The 20,217-nt window shown below is 37.6% G+C and overlaps 1 protein-coding gene across 11 annotated transcripts in view; it reads right to left on the bottom strand.

Moving 5' to 3' along the window:
- Positions 1 to 20,217, bottom strand: part of rnf220a (ring finger protein 220a) — a 349,766-nt gene that overhangs the window by 85,743 nt on the left and 243,806 nt on the right. For all 11 annotated transcript variants that reach the window (XM_051933135.1, XM_051933141.1, XM_028811270.2 and 8 more), the window contains 2 exons: positions 9,966 to 10,011; positions 1,776 to 1,871 (listed from right to left, as the gene is read on the bottom strand). In XM_051933135.1, coding sequence (XP_051789095.1) covers positions 1,776 to 1,871; positions 9,966 to 10,011 — 142 coding nt within the window. The remainder of the gene's footprint in view (positions 1 to 1,775; positions 1,872 to 9,965; positions 10,012 to 20,217) is intronic.

Here is a 20,217-nt window from a genome sequence, read left to right as displayed (position 1 = left end):
ATTCTACGGTACTTTAAATAATAACCTATAATTGATTTGTTTTTGATTTGGGAAGTGTTGACTTTTGGCATTTAAAGGACTCCTGAGTCTTGGTTCATTTTTTTATTCTGTGAAAAGACATACTCTATCTGTGGTTTTCTTTCATGATATACAGTATGGTGTCTCAACATTTTTGTGATCTACACGTCTAGTAACATTCCCAATACATGTTCATGCCTAGCGTCCAATGTCGATGGTTTGACTCCTCCTCACCTTGGCAGTGAATTGGATGAACAAGTTAACAAACATATATGGAAGACCAATTGCACTGTATCTGCTGTGATTCAAAACAACACATACTTTATGTCTGATATTGCATGACCAAGTTAAATTGGGAATCTCCATCTCTACTACAGAGTAAAATCTTTGTCATACTTGAGGCTGTGAAAATGCAGTGCAAAATAAGTCATTTGCACTTGTTACAGGGAGTTTTCAAAAAATAGCACATATGCCTAGGTGTGTTTTTACTCTGGCAAGTGAAGAAAAAGATGAAATGAGATTAAATTTGCTGCAGTGCAGAAAAAAGTATCTCATATATCTCTTCTCCTTAGATCCTCTTCTGTATGTCTTCACCAACAGCTGGTGTTCAGTTTGTACTCATATGAGGAATCCTGGGTGTAAGGTCTGGTTAGTGAGGTAAAATAAGTAAAATGTCTTCTTTTCATACTACACTCTTTTACTGTTCTAGTGTATGTAATATGACATCAGTTATCCAGAGTACAATATAAGGAACTGCTGCCTTAAACTTTTAACAAAGATTTTACACCTAAAGCATATCTTCAAGATGGTCATTGGAGGAGAGGGAAGCAGACACTGAACATCAAACTGAAGCCCTGTGCCTTCAGAGTGAATGTATTCTCTGAAGTCTGACATTATTATATCTCTAACTTAGATGTCTGTGATGCTCTTTTGATATGCCTTAACATACTGGAGTGTATTTTACAATATTTCTGAAATTCCATGTACTCATCACAATTGCACTTTAGAAATGAGTACTTTTTAAGCTGTGAATCCTACCTTGCTTAATACAGTATGTGACATACCAAGTCATTTTATACTTATGGAAAAACCTGTACACAGGAGTAAGGTATTTTGTGTCCCTTGTTTTCATGCATGTTTGACAGGTGAGCCACTTTGGACAAAAGCATTTTCAGAATAAATACATTTAAAAGTAAACTAAAGCAAGTGAAGATTAACAATTGTTTCATTTGTGGAGTTAGCTGTTACTGTGAATATCAAATGCTCTTGTATTCAACTGTGACATTCACTTGATCAGCTTATTGTTATGATGAATGTAATACTGTATTCTGTAACATGATAAAACAATTCCTTAAGTATAAAAAACAACAACAAAACACTCAGGAGTCAGACATTCTGCTGTGATTATAACACTATCAGCATTTCAAAGAATAAAAAATACTTTTGTTTAATGTTTTGCATCCTTCTGACAGTAGTGGTAAACCCACCAGCATCTTTACATACTTGTATAACAGAAATCCCAGTAAAACACATTCCCATAATTGATAAAAGCAAAATGTTTTCCATGGATAATAATGTGGAATTTTTTTTCTAAGCTATACCTCCATTCATAAGCATATCTAATCACAAAAGAAGTCTCACTGACATAATTTATTAATTATTATTTTGCTAACTAGTAGCATACCACACCACACATCCACAGATTCTGCGACAGTTCATTTCCCCAAATTAAGACCACTTGTGTGTCTCTGTCCCACCTGATATCTGTCGGAGTGATGAATGTCTTCTGATGAGAGAGGTGATGCTGTTGGTGACTCTCCTTCCCGTTTTATATGCACAGATAGCAAAACGGACTGTGGAGACAGACAGAAAATAAGAATACAAAATGATGATTCAGAAGATCTGAAACAGGAATTTTCCTTAGTCTCCTTACTCACAAAAAGCTTCTGGGAAGACAGAGTCTATCCCAGCTGTACTGTAGAAATTTAATAGAAGAATTTTGGAGCTGTGGCTTTGCAGTGCTAGCTGTCATATTTCCCACAGCTAAAACTAAAATAAAAATGTAATTATAGTGCTGAAATCTTAGGCTGATAGTGCTTATTCAAATTTAACTGATCTCTATTTGAAATATTTCTATGAGTCCTGTAAGTAAAGTGACTTGTTGAGTTTGAGGCAGAAATTGAGGTGGCAGCCTTGGTTTTCAGATGAATAGCTTAATAGCAAAACATATAAGCAAATGTAATGTAAAGGACTGTTATCATGAGAAAGAGATGTTCTTAAACTAGCATAATCTGGTTCTGGGTTGTAGGGTACCACATATTGTCTTGGCAACACCGGATGCAAGGCAAGAACCAGCCTTGGGCAGAGCACTAGTTTGTCAGAGGACTAACTCACACTGGCCCAATTTGGAAATTCTAGTTCATTAAATACACATATACTGTATATCTTGGGACATGTGGTAAAGAAACTGGAGTAATCAAAAAAAATCTTTTTAGACATGGGAGGATCCTGCAGACTTCACACAAATTGTAACTATGTGCAGTTTTCAGACTCAGGATGCTGGATCTATGCTGCTAAAATTAAAAAAAAAGATGCAAAAGTACCCAGATTAGTGCTTCCTGAGCCTATTTATAAATTTATCTTTTCCCCTGCAACCTGAAACAGATCATCCACTAAAGTAAAAATTATGTTTTCAGATGGGACTTGGCCTCTGATTCACAGCAATAAAACCAAAAAAACTTCAGCTTCATTTACATAATCACTTCCTTTTTTACTTACAGTATTGCCCTTAATATAAAATCCAGAATAATATGTAGTACTGACTTTACTAGGTTTTCATCCCATGGTGAGCATTTGGATATTTAGGGAAAAAAAAAAAACATTTTTACTGATTTTTTGTTAGTTGGGCAAATGACCTTTTTTGGGGGGGCACTGCCCTCCCATTGCCATATCCACGATTTGCAGTACCTTCCTAACATAATGTTTTGATCCTTAAACGACAATTTCAGTGAAGCAGAAGAAAGTATTTTAAGAATGAATCAAAGTGTGCTTAGTGATTGCTCTATACTGAAGTGATTCTTCAGACATTGACAGCTGCTCCCGGAGATCATATACATTTTTTCCACATTACCAAATACACATTATGTCTTAAGGCTGGATCACAGCCATCAGTATTACTTTACAATAATCCTTATCAGTTTCATTACAATTGTTTTTTGTATTTATTTTTAAATACACAAGGCTTTCAAAAATGACTTCATCTTTTTAGACACTTCCCACTTTCATGACAGAATAATCCTTGCAGCAGGACGGTTACATCTGTTAAAATATAACAAGCACTTAAAGTATTAATCAAACAATTTTTTTCCTAATTTGTCAGGAATGGAAATATGGCATTTAACCCTGTGAATCTGTGCTGTCACCCAGACCAGGGCCTTTCTATTAATTCAACTGAACACAAGTTTACAGACCACAAAATACAAATTAATAGATTGTCAATTAAGATCCTGTTGTATACGTGTTGTATAAAAAACATAAATACCTAACTGAGCTGGAACTATTTGAGCTATTGGTTACTGGGAGTGAAGCCTAGTGGTTAAAATGGTGGTGCACTTGGCACCACCATGCTCCTATAATTTGAATTCTACTAGTAACTTAAAATTATCTCTGTTTGAATCTGAAATACAGTATGTCAGTTTACATTTCACTAACTTCTTTTTGTTCTATCAGTGTAACAGTCTCTCTGCCAACTATTACCATTAACAGACAAATAAAAATGGAGGATTATGGCCTTAGTATGGCTCAGAGTATGTTCCACTAGGCTGTACATAATAATGATGATAATGCCTCTGAAAGTTGTCCAAAAAAGTCAAAAGAGTGGAGATTTTGTTTTTATATTAAGGTAAAGTTGGAGAGACCTAATATTTCTATCCTTGAAAGACCAGACTGCTGGTGGGATATTTTTTCCCATTTCCCCATTTGGTGAATATAACAACACGCATTTTGTGCCTAACCTGAATAGAGCTGTTAAATGAATATTGCATGAAACATACAGAGATAAATACCAATATGAATTAAATATACATGTGAACAACATTTTTGGATAATTATTTCTATATGGTTATTTTCAGTACATATATATTTTATTAATCTGTATATTCACTCTTTACAAATATGAACATGGGTCATGGGTCGAGGAATGACCAACTGGCAAGGGCACTAGCAGGGTGCCAAAAGATGAAGGGCAGTCCAGCAGAAGACATCCTTGAAAGAGAGAGACACATACTAGCAGTGACAAAGCTTCTTTGCACACCAGTGTTACAATGAAGGGGCTACTAAGACGAAGTTGACACTTATCAGGCATGGTGCCCAAGAAGTGAGCCTCCAGGGGAACCACAGCGGGAGGGGCAGAACAATTCCTCAGCATGCTAGGGTATAGGCAGAACAGCAGAGGTTAAGCATGTTTGACCCTTTACTTGGATAAAGAGAAAAAATCATGGTGGACTGTGAAAAAGTTTATTGGCTGCTGAGAGTCACTAGGTAGCAAACCTTGGACTAGGATTCCTATTTATGGAACAAAGTAACAGAAGATCAATACACTCTCACCAGGCTATCAAGTCACAGCTCATGGACCTTGACTAGGAGTACTGGGATTGTGTTGCTCCTTTAAGGGGAGGAAAAGTGTGGAGACTGCATGCTATTCATGGTCCTTTTTGAGTTACAAAGGACCAAAAGAAATGCTAGGAGAATTCATATTTGTTGTCCTGTTTCCAAAAACGACTACACTGATTGTAGAAGTGAAGACAGTGATTGTTTTAAAACAGACATCAAATGTTAGTTCATATTAATTCCTAAAAAACTGTAAAGCCTTATCTGTTAAAAATTATAGCAATTGTAAGATTATTTCTCCTAGACCCTTAATGTCTTGTGAGTCAAGGGAGACATTTGTTAGTGTATTTACTGTTTTGTATAACAGTACGTCTGCTAGAAGGCATTCACTTGTAAACCATTTTTATCCTTTAGAATTAGTGGAACCTGTACAACATAAATAAATGTCATAGCCATGCAGCTAAGTTTTTGAGGTTTACATATTAGAAGCACTTACACTTTTCCCACAGCAACAGTGTTAAATAGATTGTTTGCTTAATACAGACTTTTGCAGGATTTTTTTATATATTAAAGCAATTGGGCCATAATCCTAATTTTTTCCACAGCGAGTTCTCATAAATGCAGATGACTTGCTGTTACAATATGTTCTAGGTAGTGATGGAAAGCCTTGAATTGCCATAGCAACAACCCCAGGAAACAGACAGGGCCCAGCTAATCCCACCAATGTCAATCTTGTGGACTTCTTCTACATATGTGCACGGTTCTGATTATTAAACTGTCCAGTTTGTAAATTGCGTGGAGCCACTTCAATTCCAAGCACCTTGCCGGCAGGCTAAACACACAGCTTGGGATGCCAAGTCACGCTTTAGCTGGTCTCTTACAGAATCTACTAATTCCCTGAACAATTCCTGTTAGACCACTACTTAACAGCTCCGTGTTGTTTATCATATTGACTGCTGAGCAATCTGAAGTTTGCATAATGAATTTAAGAAACATTAAGCACTTTCTTTCTTTCTTTACGATTTTCAAATTACAGCTATTAATGACACCTTTGAGAAAACAGAAGGAGACAACTTACAGAACAAAAGAAAGGGCATGCTCAGATATAGACAAATAAGGGATTATTAATAAAATAAAAAAAAGTTTGTTTTGGTTCAAAAAGCTTTGGATAGAAGATCTCCTCGAAAGTGTTAAAGTGCTGCCCATTGGCAGTTAAACTAAAAAAAAATTACCAATCATAATATTAAAGGATGACTTTTGAGTCATTTAGCTCATAAAAAGTGGCCTTTACAAGGTAAAATTATCATCTGGAGAGACGGATCTTTAAGAAAATAATTCATGGCTTTTTCACCCTCTGAGAGGAGAGCTGCCACAGGCTAATTTTCTTCTTAATGGCAGCGAGGCCATCAATCTCTGGACAGCTTCTTTCCCCGCCTGCATGGTACCATTTCTGCTTCATCCCTCCCCTACTGTTGTGTCTTCAAATGCAAATAAAACCATGGTGTCGTCTTTGTGGCCCTGCTTGCCCTTCTTACAGCTTCTTGTCGATTTAGTCTTCGCCATTCATAAACGAAATTGAAAACGAAATTCTTAAATAATTAAAAATGCAATTTCCCACCACAAATTGTAGCCGAATTCAGCTAATAAATGTTGGAGGAAGGTCACCCTGAGGTACTCAGAGGATGGTGTGTGCTGGATGTGGAGCCGACAATAACTGAACATCAAGTATTCCTGCCTCAAACACTGAGGCTGCTTGCTCGGATTTTCCTTCTGAGAAACCCGCCAATAACACTTTCTCTCAGCTTTCTTTCCTAGGTGCTCTCTGGCTCCAATTCAGGTCACCCAGATCAGGTATACCTTTCTTTATTTTATATTATTAGTGAGCTGTATATATTACCAGGTTCTTCTTGCTCTTTTCTCTTTCTCTCTCTCAAAGCAAGAGCATCATAAAAGTACTAAAAGAAATCGGAGGGCACAGTACAGACGCTGACATTTTGTTAACTGAATTCTGTTGCAAAAAGGCCATTTGAGACCATTAACTGATCTGGCTTTTCTATCTTCAGCATAGACATTGGCAGCAGGGGCTATTTTATGCTTCAGCTTTTTCTGCCTGCTTAGAAAGCAACAGAAGGTGTGAAGGAAAAAGAAACTGAATAAAAAGCTTATATGCTGACAGGCTGACAGCAGGATGAATAAAACTCTTAGCTGGTCGATTCCCATGCCATCCCGACTTGAGTGGTGATGTCTAAACAGACTCCTTTCAGGACTCTTGAGCCACTGTTGTGACATGGAATTGGATTACCTTTCCTCGGAGTGTTGGGTCAGCAGTGTGTTCTTGTACTGTAAGCTCTCTGGAATTGCACTTAGTGTCAAAGGAAAAAGTTCCGAGTTAGGCACGTTAAACAGAGTTACTCAAGGAGGAAGGTGGCCAACCTTCACTTGTTGTTTGATCTTTAATCATCTTGCCACTGGTGGGGCAGGCAGTGCTTTCTGGGATGCAGCATGTTGCTTCAGATTCCCAGATTGCAAGTTATTTTGATTTAACTCTTTAATGGCTGCCCAGTTTTGGCTTTTTTACTTTTTGCATTTAACACACAGACAGTAAGGAATACTGACTTCCTGTTGTCCACTCACTGTGTGGCCCTTAGCAAGTCATTTAGCTTACCTGTGTTCACTTTGTACAGAAATACTTGGAAACAACTGTAAACCTTTGATACTGTAAGTAATCTTGGAAATACCTACTAAATATACAACATGACATGCACTCAATGCCTGGGAGATTGGCCCCATGACCCCAGACAAATGGATTAAAAATGTTTAAGAATATTGTTAATATTAACAGTACATGTGAAGTGTACAAATCCACATTCACCGTTAATCAGTATGCATAGATTGAAATGGCAAGATAAAAGATAAATGTTATTTAGTCTCCCAAACTAGCAATCAATGTTCCTAGTTAAATGCTTCTTATAAAGCAGGTTCATCATTCCACAAAGCACTATTTTCCTTTGTTTTAGACCACAATGTCAAAGTCCCATGTATGTATCCAAGTCCCATGTAGCCACCACACAACAAAACAACTTGGGATCCCGGTTGGCAACCCCCAAGGCAGACATGCGGTCCAGTCCCACTCTCTGGAAATGACAGTTTATCTGATGCAGGCAGATGTTACGTGGGTGTCCCCTTGGCCTTGTTCAGCTGCTCGGGTTCTCAACAATGAGCATCACAAGGATCACAAGCCCCTTCAAGGAAACTGCACCACATGACAGTAAAACCATAACTGACGCTCCCTCACAATGCAGGTAATGTGCCTTATTCAGGATGCCATTAGAGGAAATGCTCATTCAACACAAAGACAAACCAGTGGTACCCAAGGATTCTCCAAAGAGATACAGTACTGAGGGAGTCATTTTTTTTTAGCTTGCCAACATTTTTGGCAGGCAAGAGGCAGATGAGAAGGAAGTTAATAGTCCTGGGCAGAGATTCTCACATGAAATTGGGCATCCTTGTGGACTGGAACCTCTGTATGAGGCAGGTATTTGAAATAGTTGGGATAGATTTCAGACATTACAGACATGTAGATGAAGAGACAGAATGCTAAAAAAAAAAGTTTGTACTACAACTGTAGTAGTTCGTGAACATTAGTTCTGCCTCCATATAATTAAATAGGTAAGGTTTTCTAAGTAGTGACATTTAAAGAAAAACCAGAAAGTCCATCATCTCATAAGTTGCTGCCATATCACCTGCGTGACAGAATGCTTGAGTGCACATCTGAGTTTTTCTGAGCTCTGTATTTTAACTGTTTCATTTAGCTTTTTTTTCTTTGCCCACAGTCATGTATGTAATCTATCCCAATTATTTCAACTGCCTGCCTCTTACAGAACTTCCAGGCCACAAGCATGCCTGACTCCATGTGAGATTCTCTGATCAGGACTATTCCCTCTCATCTGCCTCTTGACTGCTAAAATTGGCAAGGTATAAAGAAAAAGAATTCCTGAAAATGTTCCCTCTCTTTGCCAAAAAAAAAACCCCACACAAATGGTGAGTCTGTAAAAGATTTTATTTTTTAACACTGATAATACTGTCAAGAGCACATTGGTGACTATATCATTCATCTTACCTATGCTTAAAATGTCAATATGTATTGAGCTGTGACGTCATGTAAAAAGCTACTGGGTACTTTTTGTTATAAAAATATTCTGCATTAAATTTGAATTGATTAACTTTTACAAAAGCTAGGAAGGCCCTAGAAATAGATGTCATAGATGGGACTATTCCCTTAGAACAGGTATAATACACTAATGCTAGGCAATCTGCAAGTGCACAGTCTTAATCATAATGAATATGGGGGCATTAGTATCCTTCTCATGAGATCTGGAACGAGGATCCTTACTGACTACAGTAAGGAGACCTTGCCCTGTAAACCTGATGTGCTGAGTAAATTTAGGCTTGAGCAAACAAACTGTAAAATAATTCTTTCTCCTTTCCAATGCGTTTATGGGGTATATTGGGGTGCGTGTGTGGGTGATGGTGTATTAGCTTTCTTTTAATGAGATTTGAAACCAAGGCTCTGCCAGTGATTTGATGCAAGAAAAGTGTGGAATCTACTAGATATGACATTTAGAAGTTAATAATAATAGTAATACATTTTATTTATATAGCACCTTTCCAAGTTGCTACGTATACAAGTACACTTGAGCCATAAAAAGTCTGCATATTCTTACAATGTGAAGCAGAGAAGAAGGCCATTAAAATAAAAATTGTATAATAATGAAAAGTATTTGCAGCGTACAGCAATAAAAGTGAAATAGGCAATGAAACTTTTCTTACCTATAAAAAAAATATTTCAGTCATCTGAGTAGAGGGTAAAAACAGGTGTTAGCATAAAGATGATGTAGTGCATTGGGCCATGGCTCTAGTGTTTTTGGTAAAACCACTGTGTGACCGTGACTCTGCATAAACTTGATATGAGAGCAAGCATTAAATTAAGCCCCATCTGGAATAGCGGCCGTATATCCTGTTACTCTAGTAAATTGATATTCCACAACCCAAATCTCACCACTGATCGAGATCCTGAACAGGTCACATTGTCAGTGCTCTAATTTCATTACCTGTAAGCTGTGTATATGTAAAAATCTTCTGTATAAAATGGAGGCTGATTAATATCAAAAGTATATGCACCTGGTAGGAGACTTTTCGTGTGTTTAACTGACTCAATAAAAACAGATTGAATCTGCTTGGAGTGGCTGAGTTTAATGGAAAAGAGCTAGGTTTAAGTAGTTAAAAGCCTCAATGGAGGTGACTAGAATGAAACATTAAAGGCAGATGCCTTTTCTTACCTTTGGGGTGCTGGGAGGTAGGCTGTCCTTTAATGTGGCGTTTTTACTGAAAGACATAAAAACATTTTGAAAAAGAGATTAGTGAGTGTAAAAGATCAAATTGTGACTCTGCATTACAAATGTCCAACAGCCCATGAAAACATAATTAATAGCAAATAATTGTGCATTATATACCAAATAATTACCCATTCTTTTTCTATCCTTGTTTAAATTCAGCTTTAGTATCAAGGGGTGTTAAACTCAAAAATTGACATGCCACCACTACTGAAGGGTGCACAACATTGGACTAGGCCAATTCATAGTTTCTAGTCATCTTCACATTCATATTCTTGGATTGTGTCAGGAAAACTGGAATAGCAATGCAAAAATTAGGAGGGTACACATTATATTCTTTTAGGAAATTAAAAGAAGCAGTGTGGTATAGTGGCTTTGGACTTTAAACAGTGAGGCTGCTAGTTTAATTCTCTCCTCAGACTCACAGCATGGGCTAAGCTGTATTTTTTCTGATCTTGTAAGTCGTCTTGGGGAAAGGCATTAAACTATATATATATAAGTATAGTATATAATACAATGTTACTACCACTGATAATAATGATAATAACAATAGAAAGAAATTGAACTTTATTGTACTCAGCTGGACTTAACTGGTATCAAATGCTTTTTGGTAAGAAACACCCAAAAACACTTTTTCAAATCCTTCATATAAATGTGTGTGACATCACAAACAAAATCAGGGAAGACATTCTTTAAATGTGTTAAAAAAATCCCAAATTGTGTCTACAACAATGTAAAAGCCTCCCTTAAGATTTTATTTTTTTCTGCATGAGTCACCACCATGTACCAAAAACAGAAAAACTGTTAAAAGATTGCTGTATCTCATTTTTAAAAAAATAAAATGACAGATCAGGAAAAAAAATCATCATAAGCCTTCCTCCTTTAAACAAACCCCCCACCCCCTGCCTGCCCACCCTTCCAAATGCCACTCCACCAACGAAGCCTGGGGCTAAGCAAGATTTGAAACAATTACAGTCGCAAGTAAGATCGCTAAGCACATTTGAGATATAATTTTTTTATTGAAGTAATCTTTCTCTGTGGAGTTACCCCACCCTGCTAAGGGCGAGTGGTATCAGGAAATAAATTATTTGGCTGTTATTTGATTTGTCACTGGAATGCCCAAAGCAGTTAAGACTTTGAAATATGTTAAGAGCTATGCGTTGGCTTGTAAACATTGTATTAAATTCAAAAGGGGAACATAGAGAGAGAGAGAGAACAAGGCAGAGGGCCACAGATTTTTTTTCCCCCTCCAGGGGCTGTCCAGCTTGGGCTAATGACATAAAATCACAACCGCATCGACATTGCGGCTTTAAGATGACTGATTAGAAGCCAGAAAGTATTAAACGCTCCAGATAAAACGCCCGGCAACAATGGGAAGAGACATATCGAATCAGATTTCTTTTCCAAGACATTAATGCAGCACCCCCCCTCCCCCCATATACTCACACACACTCATGCACACACCACTCTTCTGTCTTCAATACTGGGGACATCAATACATTTTTATGAGCCTCTGAAAAGATGAGCCCAGGCAAAGTGACAAAAAAACAAGGTTCCTGTCATGTTCACTTTGTGCCCCGTGTGTAGACCCAGATGCAGAGCTGCTTAGGCAGGATGCAGAAATTGAATTTGCCCAGATTTAATCCTCCAACGTGATTTGGCAGATGTGCAGGGGCATGAATGAGAGAGCAGAGCGAGGAGAAAGAGAAAAAAAAAAACTATCTGAAGTTAGAGAAGATAAACAGAGAGAATCCAAAAAATGGGAAGTGTGATACTAACACTGGAGTTCTTGGAAAGGGCAAGGAGTGAGAGGGTGACAAGAGGCAAAAATAAAAAATAAGCACTGCTAAAAACAGAACATAACTTTTTCCAGGGTGTACATTTTTAAGTGAGATCGCTACGAATGGTGTTTATTATGGAAAAATGAATGTAGAAATTGATCATCCGTCTATCTAGGCTCAAACCTACCTAGTCCACTTCATAGAAGGGGGGATGTGGAGCCGATCTCAGCAGTAGCATCAAGTTTAAGGCAGGAACAAAGGATGAACAGGGTGCCAGCCCATTATTAGGCACCACCTCTCATAACAGGGTCATTTAAAGACACCAACTGAGATTACATGGACCTCTTTGTGAACACAATGTGCAAACACCACAGGGACACGATCTAGGTGGAAGTCACACCTATGTGTCTGTGGAGCTGTGAGGCATTAACACTGATCACTGCATGTCTATGCACACATTTTTACTGGTACAAAAGATGTAAGGTATCTAACATTAGATTATTATAAATATTTGTAACACTGTGTTCTTTTTTTTTTAAATCGTCATACATGTTTTTTCTACTGTTTTTGTTGAGAATGAGTGAATCAAAGTGCACACTTGTCACCAATTGACTGTATCAGGTCAGGTCTGTCCTGAACTAACTGCTCAATTATTTCTTACATGAATAGTTTAGCAGTGCTTTTGAAGTATTAGCATTTTTTCTGACTCATTTAAAAATGTGATGTATTACTTTTTATTTTAAGTATTAATACCAATGCATATCACTGGCATGTAGGTCATTTGGATACATTTACAGCTGGTATTCTTTGATAGGCCTGCATAAGTATGAAGTACAGAATGTTAAAGCAGATCCGTTTATCTTCCAACCCAGGATGCCATAGCCTAACCTACCATCAAAGGCTTTAAGGCTTAGACCACCTCTAAAGCATATGCTGACTTACTGCAGAACACTCTTTCGTAGTTTAGAAATGAAAATTGACCTACTGATGTGTCTGTGGAAAAAAAACAAAACAAAACATGGACACACAGGCAGACTAAAAATGTGTAAACTCACCAGGGGACACCTAAGTCACCCAAGTTTCACCATGTTGCTTGCTGGCAAGTGAAATCATTCATTTCTTTTATTATTTAAAACATGTAAAATAATGTTTTACAAAATGTCCCTTTATTGTATTTTAAAGCTATAATCCATAAATATGTAGGTTTCCTTGGGTCTAGTTTCACAAAGCCATTAATATGCTTTAAAATGATGAGTCCACCTTTTGAAAGAGCTTCTGTTGTTCTGTTGTACATAAAATCAAACTGACCAGGAACAGTATACTCATAGCAAATCACATAATGTGAATGCCAACATCAACATGGGGGTATGATTTCAAAACAAGTATGTCCCCACCTGAAACATATTTCACAAGCACTGAGCTGGCTGCTGTTCTCTATCAATCACTCAGTGCAAGTATTACATAATTGATACATAAAATTTTCTTTGCCATAAACTGATGGTGGACATTTAATGTGTCTATAGGGAGTAACATAAGATGCTGCCATTCTTTAATCCTAATGACCAAAAAGGAATCTTCATACTTCAGAAAGAAGCTCTTAAATAATGAATCATACTTTCAATTTTGTTGCTTTGTTTTGGTTATGAGGGACAGAAACAGAAAGAAGGACAATGCCGACTGGTGCCTCGGGTTAGAGACTTTAAGGAAAGGTGGCAGTTGTTAATAAAGGACAGAATGCTAGATTTCTGTGTCTGGCTACGAAAGACTTCTTGTGATTGTAAGAGTCAATAATATCAATATATGACTTTCAGAAAACATACAGTATACTGTAATACATTACATTTCATTTTGGTGGTGGAGTACACTCACACAATGCTTGTTGTTTTTTGTGATTCTTATAAAATATGATTTCTCTGTGCATGGTTTACAGTTCAAATAAGAGGAAAAAGATGCTGCTGATGACTTGATACTCTAATTTCAGTTTAAATGCAATTCATAATGAAAAAAACTTGTTGTAGGTTATCAAAATATCAAAAGGGAAAATCTCAATACAACAGCACACCTAATCTTGACTGTCCTGTTAGGGTTGTTTATTCATAGCATCCAGAATAGAAATTTCGGTATCACCACCTGTAAAACACAATTGCCAACACTGCAATTTTGACTTTTAAGTTGACACTCACTTTTAAGTTGACACTCACAAGGTATTTTTGGTATTTTTCATATCTGAGTTATTTGCACTTGCCATATGAAACTGCGTTCTAAAGTGAAGTGTTTTCTGTAAATTTAAAAAAATATATTTTCCTCACTGGAGTTTTACAGTAGAGACTAATGGGGTATCATCAGAAAATAAAAGCCTAAAAGGAGGCCAGAGAGGAATGAAGGATGGATTGGCCATCTGAACGAAAAGATAACTTTGTGCCCAGCTGGTGTAAAATAGTGGATGGACCAATGGAAGCCGGAACTTGGGAGCAGTTCTATCTCTCACTCGGTAGGTGGCAGTGGTCCTCGCGTGGCAGCCCAGTCAAGACACCAGCAGGGGTGCTTGGGAGTTGGAGTCTAAAAGTGCAGTCCTGTCGGGGGAGGACCTCCTTACTTTCTTTACGTCCTGAAATTACATTCTGGAAGACATTGTGTCACGCCTGAAACATTCACGGGTTGGGAGACAGCAGGCAACACTCAGTGGAAGGTTGAGAGAAGGAAGAATAATCGGTTATTGTTGTGTATTTTTTATTATTCAGTCTGATTACTGGAGAAGAGAAGTGGCTTATGGAATAAAATCCATTTTTCATAAAATGTGTGCTGTACTGCTGTGTCTATGGTTTGGGTTTTTCTTGTGCCCCCTTGTGGTTACAACTGACAATGTGAGTACACCTTTGGGTACCACTGTGAAAACGCACGCCTTCCTGTTTGTTATAATCTGTGCAAGAGTGGTAGGTTACCTAAACTCAATTCAAAAGAACACATGAGAGAGTGAGGAATGGCAGAAGATTAAAAGACCTCCAGACATATATAGGAAAGCAAATAGTCCTACGCCAGGAAAGATGGGACTATGTTGACCTTTTAAAATAAAGTATATGGAGAATTTACAGGATGCAGTCATTCATTTCCAATCTATTAAACAGCAGCACATGGTTTCTGTATGAGACAAGAACGAATGTTCTGCCCTTGCAAGACAGGCAGCCTAGAAGATATGCAAACCTTTAAGGGGTACACAGAGTTCAGGGGTGCTGGGACTCCCATTTGGAAGGAGTTGTCCCCTGTTGTCACTGTTACCAGGGCATATCATCCTTGACACTTGATATTATTCCAAGGCCTTAATGGACGTAACCTTGGGGTTGGGGTTTTTGCTGTTTGCTTATTTATATGTGTATGCTGCATAGTCATTTTGTATATTGTGTTTGAAGTACTTATACTCTTATTATTCATTCCCTAATTTACCTGCTTATTTCAACATAGGGTTTTAGCCTATCCTGGTGACAGTGGGTGTAAGACAGGAACTAGTTTTGGATGACTGGCCAGTCCATTCAAGGGCTACTTACATAACCAAGACAAACCTCAGTAACCAAATTTGGTGTCACCAATAGACCTAAACTGTACATCTTTGAAAGTTAAAAGGAAACTAGAGTACCCAGAGAACCACGCTGCTGCTGCTGATTCAGAATGCAGTGGCACATCTGGTATTCCATCATTTGAGACAGGTACATGTCACTCCTCTCTTCAGATCCTCCATCTAACATTGTGTATTATGTTCAGATATGTAATGCTTGCTCACAGAGTAGTCGGTCGATTAGCACTATATTTGGAGACACTTGTGAGGTCCTATGCTCCTTCTTACCCACTCAGGGTTGTCAATGAATAGCTTCTGGTGATACCACCTCTACGTGACATCAAATCACACTCCAGACTCTTTTCATGCGCAGCTCCTAGCTGGTGGAATAAGCCATTGACTCCCTCAATGTGTTTAAGATGTGCTTGAGGATTTGCTTGTTTGGTGCATTTCTCTCTAACTGATACTGGCTTTATTAGGTTTTATGTAGCCAAGGAGTTGTATTTTGTTTGGAGCACTTCACCAGTGATGATCAATTAGTAATGCTGTCCTGTAATACTTGTTACCCAAAAAAGTCCACCAGACTAATGTTTACTCAGTTATGATGTCCTTTTTTGTAATATGCTTTGGATAATAGCATCTGCCCAGCAAATAAATGTAAATGTAGATGTTCAGGTAAATCTCACATGGCCACAGAGAAACCATGCAGACTTTACAGTGCCTGGGCAGGAATTTGAAACAATGACTCTGGAACTGTAAGGCCGCAGCTTTAACCACTGTGGTAGTAGTCCTTTACTGATTTATTAATTAAAGAAATTTGTTTTATTACTAGCTTATAATCCTTTTAATAGAATGTAATCTGTTTGATTCTCTCGATCTGTATAAAGCACTAAGATGATGTGCCATAAAGGGCAGTACATGAAAATGAATGGTAGTGATTTGAATTCTACTCAATCAACAGACAGATAGATATGGGTCAATGGGGCCAGTGCCCATTAAAGATCTCAAATCAGAGAAATACGGCTCCCATTATACCTAGAACTGAGGGGGGACATCAGGTAGGTGCGAAATGAAGGTAGTTTAAAAGAAACAGCAAAGCTAAAAAATATTGTCAAGTGAAAAGTAATCTAACTGACCAAAAGATGTTCACATCTCATTCCTAAATAAACCCTTCAGAAATGCATTGAAATGCTGCCAGTACATTTTGAATGAAATCTACAGTTTGCAAAATGAAGATTTATGTAAGTTTCTGCCCCCTAGTGGACTTAACTGTATCCGCAATGCTAGTAAGTTGTTTATTGTTGTATTTTTTGCAGGATAGCTGCGTAGCAAATAGCATACTTGCATGTCACAATCGACTTTAAATGTAAATATTTCAAGCAAACAATTTGATTATTTGCAGTGTGCAGAACACTGAATGAAATGAAGTAACCTAAATTCTCAGTATAACTCAGCCTGACCATGCCCATGGATGCATGATTAAGGGACCTGCATACCTCTGGCACTCTTGCACAGTCCGTTTTCCCACAGGTGTAAGATTTATCTGGCACACCAAAGAGCGAGAGGGAGATGACACAAATCAAGCCTCCTTGAAAGAGAATAAATTCACAGCATCACTAGCTCAGTGTTTGTGAGATAATAAACACACTGTCTGCACCATAAATTCATGCCCTGACATACCGCATTCAGTGGCAAATTCACATAGCTGCCATTAACCCAGTATGGGGGAATGACAGGTATCACCGCAGAAGAACACCCAGGTGCTAGATTAAGTGAAACCTTCTGAAGAATTGATACAGAGGTTTTTATTGCATTCCTAATGACTTGTTTGATGTGAGATGGACAAGGCTGACCAAAGCAATTACAGTCCCTGATGATTCCGACAAGTAAAAGAAAGTCACTGGAATGGAATTTAGTAACTAGCAACATGTGACAAGAAGTAACCTCAGCCAAATCTCCTCTGTTCTTCTGCTCTCCCTCTGTACTCCTGCATGGGTAACTTTTGCTTTTGATGGAATTCTGTGTAGTGTTTTTTCTTTTTTTTTTTTTTTTGTTTTGCCTGTCGGCAGCATAAAGTATATATTTTATGATTTCTTATTTGTCAGTTGTATTTTCAAGTGTTGCCTATAGCCTGTGGAATACAAATTAATTCGAGAAGAACTCGGGTTCATTCCACTCCCATATGGCAACTGCATATTAGCAGTCTTTTGCTTTGGGTGGTGGTCATCATTACAAATACTATACATGATAAAGATAGCATGACACAAATTAAGTACAGTATAAAGAAGTGAAATGGGACATGACTGTTAGACACAGGACCTTAAAGCGTGAGATTTCTGGTTTAATTCCTGCCTCTGGTTCACTGTGTGACCCTGAGCAAACTGTTTAACCTGCCTGTGTTTCAAATGTAAAAATAACTGTAAACAGTTGTTCATGTTCTGATCTTGCAAGTTGTCATGGATGAAGGGGGCAACTGAATATACAATAATAAACAAATGAAAAATTAAAGACAAACACCTAATGCAGAAATATTTTCAAGATGGTTGGTGTTGTAGGAAATGACATGTCCTTGAATTTGTAAACATGTGATGCAAGTTTTATTGTATGCTTGTATATGTATTCTTGATGTCACAGTAAGATCTCCGTATGCACAGAATTCTTAATGCAGTTTCATGGAGACCGGATGGCTTGAATAATTCACATTTCCTCTTTAATCATATTTTTAAATAACAGCAAATCGCTTAGTCACACCCTTCCCATTTAAATGATTTCTCACCTAACTCATTTAGAATCATTTGTCAAACTCTTTACGTTTAAGAGAGATGTTAAAACTGGTATGACTGTGGCCTCTTTATCATACACACTTGTGGTGCTGGCTCTTTTGTACCCTCTGCAGGAACTTCTTAGTAGTTCTGCTAAACACAGATGGCTAAGGATGTTCGTCATCCACAGTGGTGGTGTCCCAATGTACATTTTAAAGCCTTAAGACGGGCCTTTCAAGTGGGTGTTTATGGAGCATTCACAGCAGTGGGAAAGATTTTTCCCACTACAATCCACAGAAAATATTGAAAATTAAATATGTAGAGAGCACAAATGTTAAAAAATATATATAACATCCCTATATCTATTTAATCCAGTTCAGGGTTGCAGAGTGCAGGAGCCTAACCCAACAGCACCATAGGCCAGGAAAAAACCATCCCCATGTTTCAAATGTTAAAATCATTTTGCATTTGGCTTGGATGTATGTACTGCATGTGGTTGATAAAAGACTGAAATTACTTAAAAAATGCAAACCTATTGTGGTGTCCTGTTGATATACCTACACGGTTCCATCAGAAGGACACATTTCTGATCATTTAAATGTATTGTATGAAGATAAACACATTTGGAAATTACATCTTGATGCAGTGCATGGTGGGTGGTTATTCTATTATTCTACAATGTCATTGAATTGCTGCAGGTGATAAGATGGATGCTATAAGGAACAATTTAGTGTACTATATACAACACAGATACCTTGTGAAGGGGTACAGAAAGTTGAACTTTGAGTAATATAGACTATATTCACACGGCAGCCAAATTCTGTTTTGTTTCACTCATACAAGATACAGTTCTTATCTATTTAAAATCAGAACATTTCAAATTGGATTTAGATCACTTTCATATATTTGCTACTAAATCCGTTACAGACATATGCTACATGTGTGACCTGTGTTTGAATGCTTGAATTGGAAGTTTCTGGAAATCTGTACTCTCTAACCAACTTTACTTCGATGTTTAGGTGACCTTCATTGTATCTCTGCACTGAAAATCAAATGGTATTACTCACTGTGCTAATGGAAAGAAAGCAAGAGGGAAAAGTTTACCATCTGGGGACATGTAGCCCTATTGTTATGTATTTTCTGACAAAAATGACATGCCTCACATGCATATTTTTTCTGATAGTGCTGTGGAAAGATGCTCATATAAGTAATCGAACATCCTACTCAGCATTTTCACTGTTTTGCATCAAATCCACTACTGGTTGCTCTCTCATTTCCACAGGTTTCTATGTACAGGTATGGCAGTGATGACTGCACTAAAACCAACAGCTCTTATATTTTGTTTCCCCGCTTCTCTTCCTTGCTATCCTATGATGAAAACAATGTGAAGCTGGGCAGAAGCTAATATCCTCTTGGTTTTCATGGTCGCCTGTTAAGTTCCACCTGTCTGGCAAATTTGTTTTTAATTTTTTGAATGTGGGGTATGTTACTCATTTTTGATTTTTGATTGCTTGTAAAATTAATTTGTCAAACAGTAAAATCAGATATTAGGTAAAAATCATACCGGAAACACCTTTAGCTGTAAAGTGAATATAGTCATCGAGTCTGTGAAACAAAGAAATGTGCTGTGAGAGATCACTTGGTCTCAGATATTGCAGTTCTTTACAATGCTGTTGGAACAAATCTTGAGGCTGAAATATGGGTTAAAGCTGCTTTCTGTTGTTAGAGGTCAATGGAGTTACTATAACCTAAAATAAAACTAAAAACAAAAGATAGGGTTTGAGTTTTATGGAACTTTGTTTTTATAAAGTTAGGAACTTTAAAAGAAGAGCTATTTAAGAACATGGTACACCCCACAACTTCTTCAAGACTGCCTGTCCAAGGTTAAATGGAAAAGAAATGGGCACACATGTATGCTTAAGAACAACCAATGTGTAATCATTCCTTCATTATCTATACCCACCATGTCCAACTTGTGTTAGTGAAGGCCAGAGCCTTTCCCAGCAGCAGCCAAGACAGGAACCAGCCCTGAGCTGGACAGCAGTCCACTAGATGGGCCTTTTATATTTGTTGTCAGGACCAGATTAGAGTTGTAAATTTACCTA

The sequence above is a fragment of the Erpetoichthys calabaricus genome, chromosome 10 (genome assembly GCF_900747795.2).
Source record: "Erpetoichthys calabaricus chromosome 10, fErpCal1.3, whole genome shotgun sequence".
Classification (NCBI taxonomy): Eukaryota; Metazoa; Chordata; class Cladistia; order Polypteriformes; family Polypteridae; genus Erpetoichthys; species Erpetoichthys calabaricus.
This window is presented reverse-complemented; position numbering and strand designations above follow the sequence as displayed.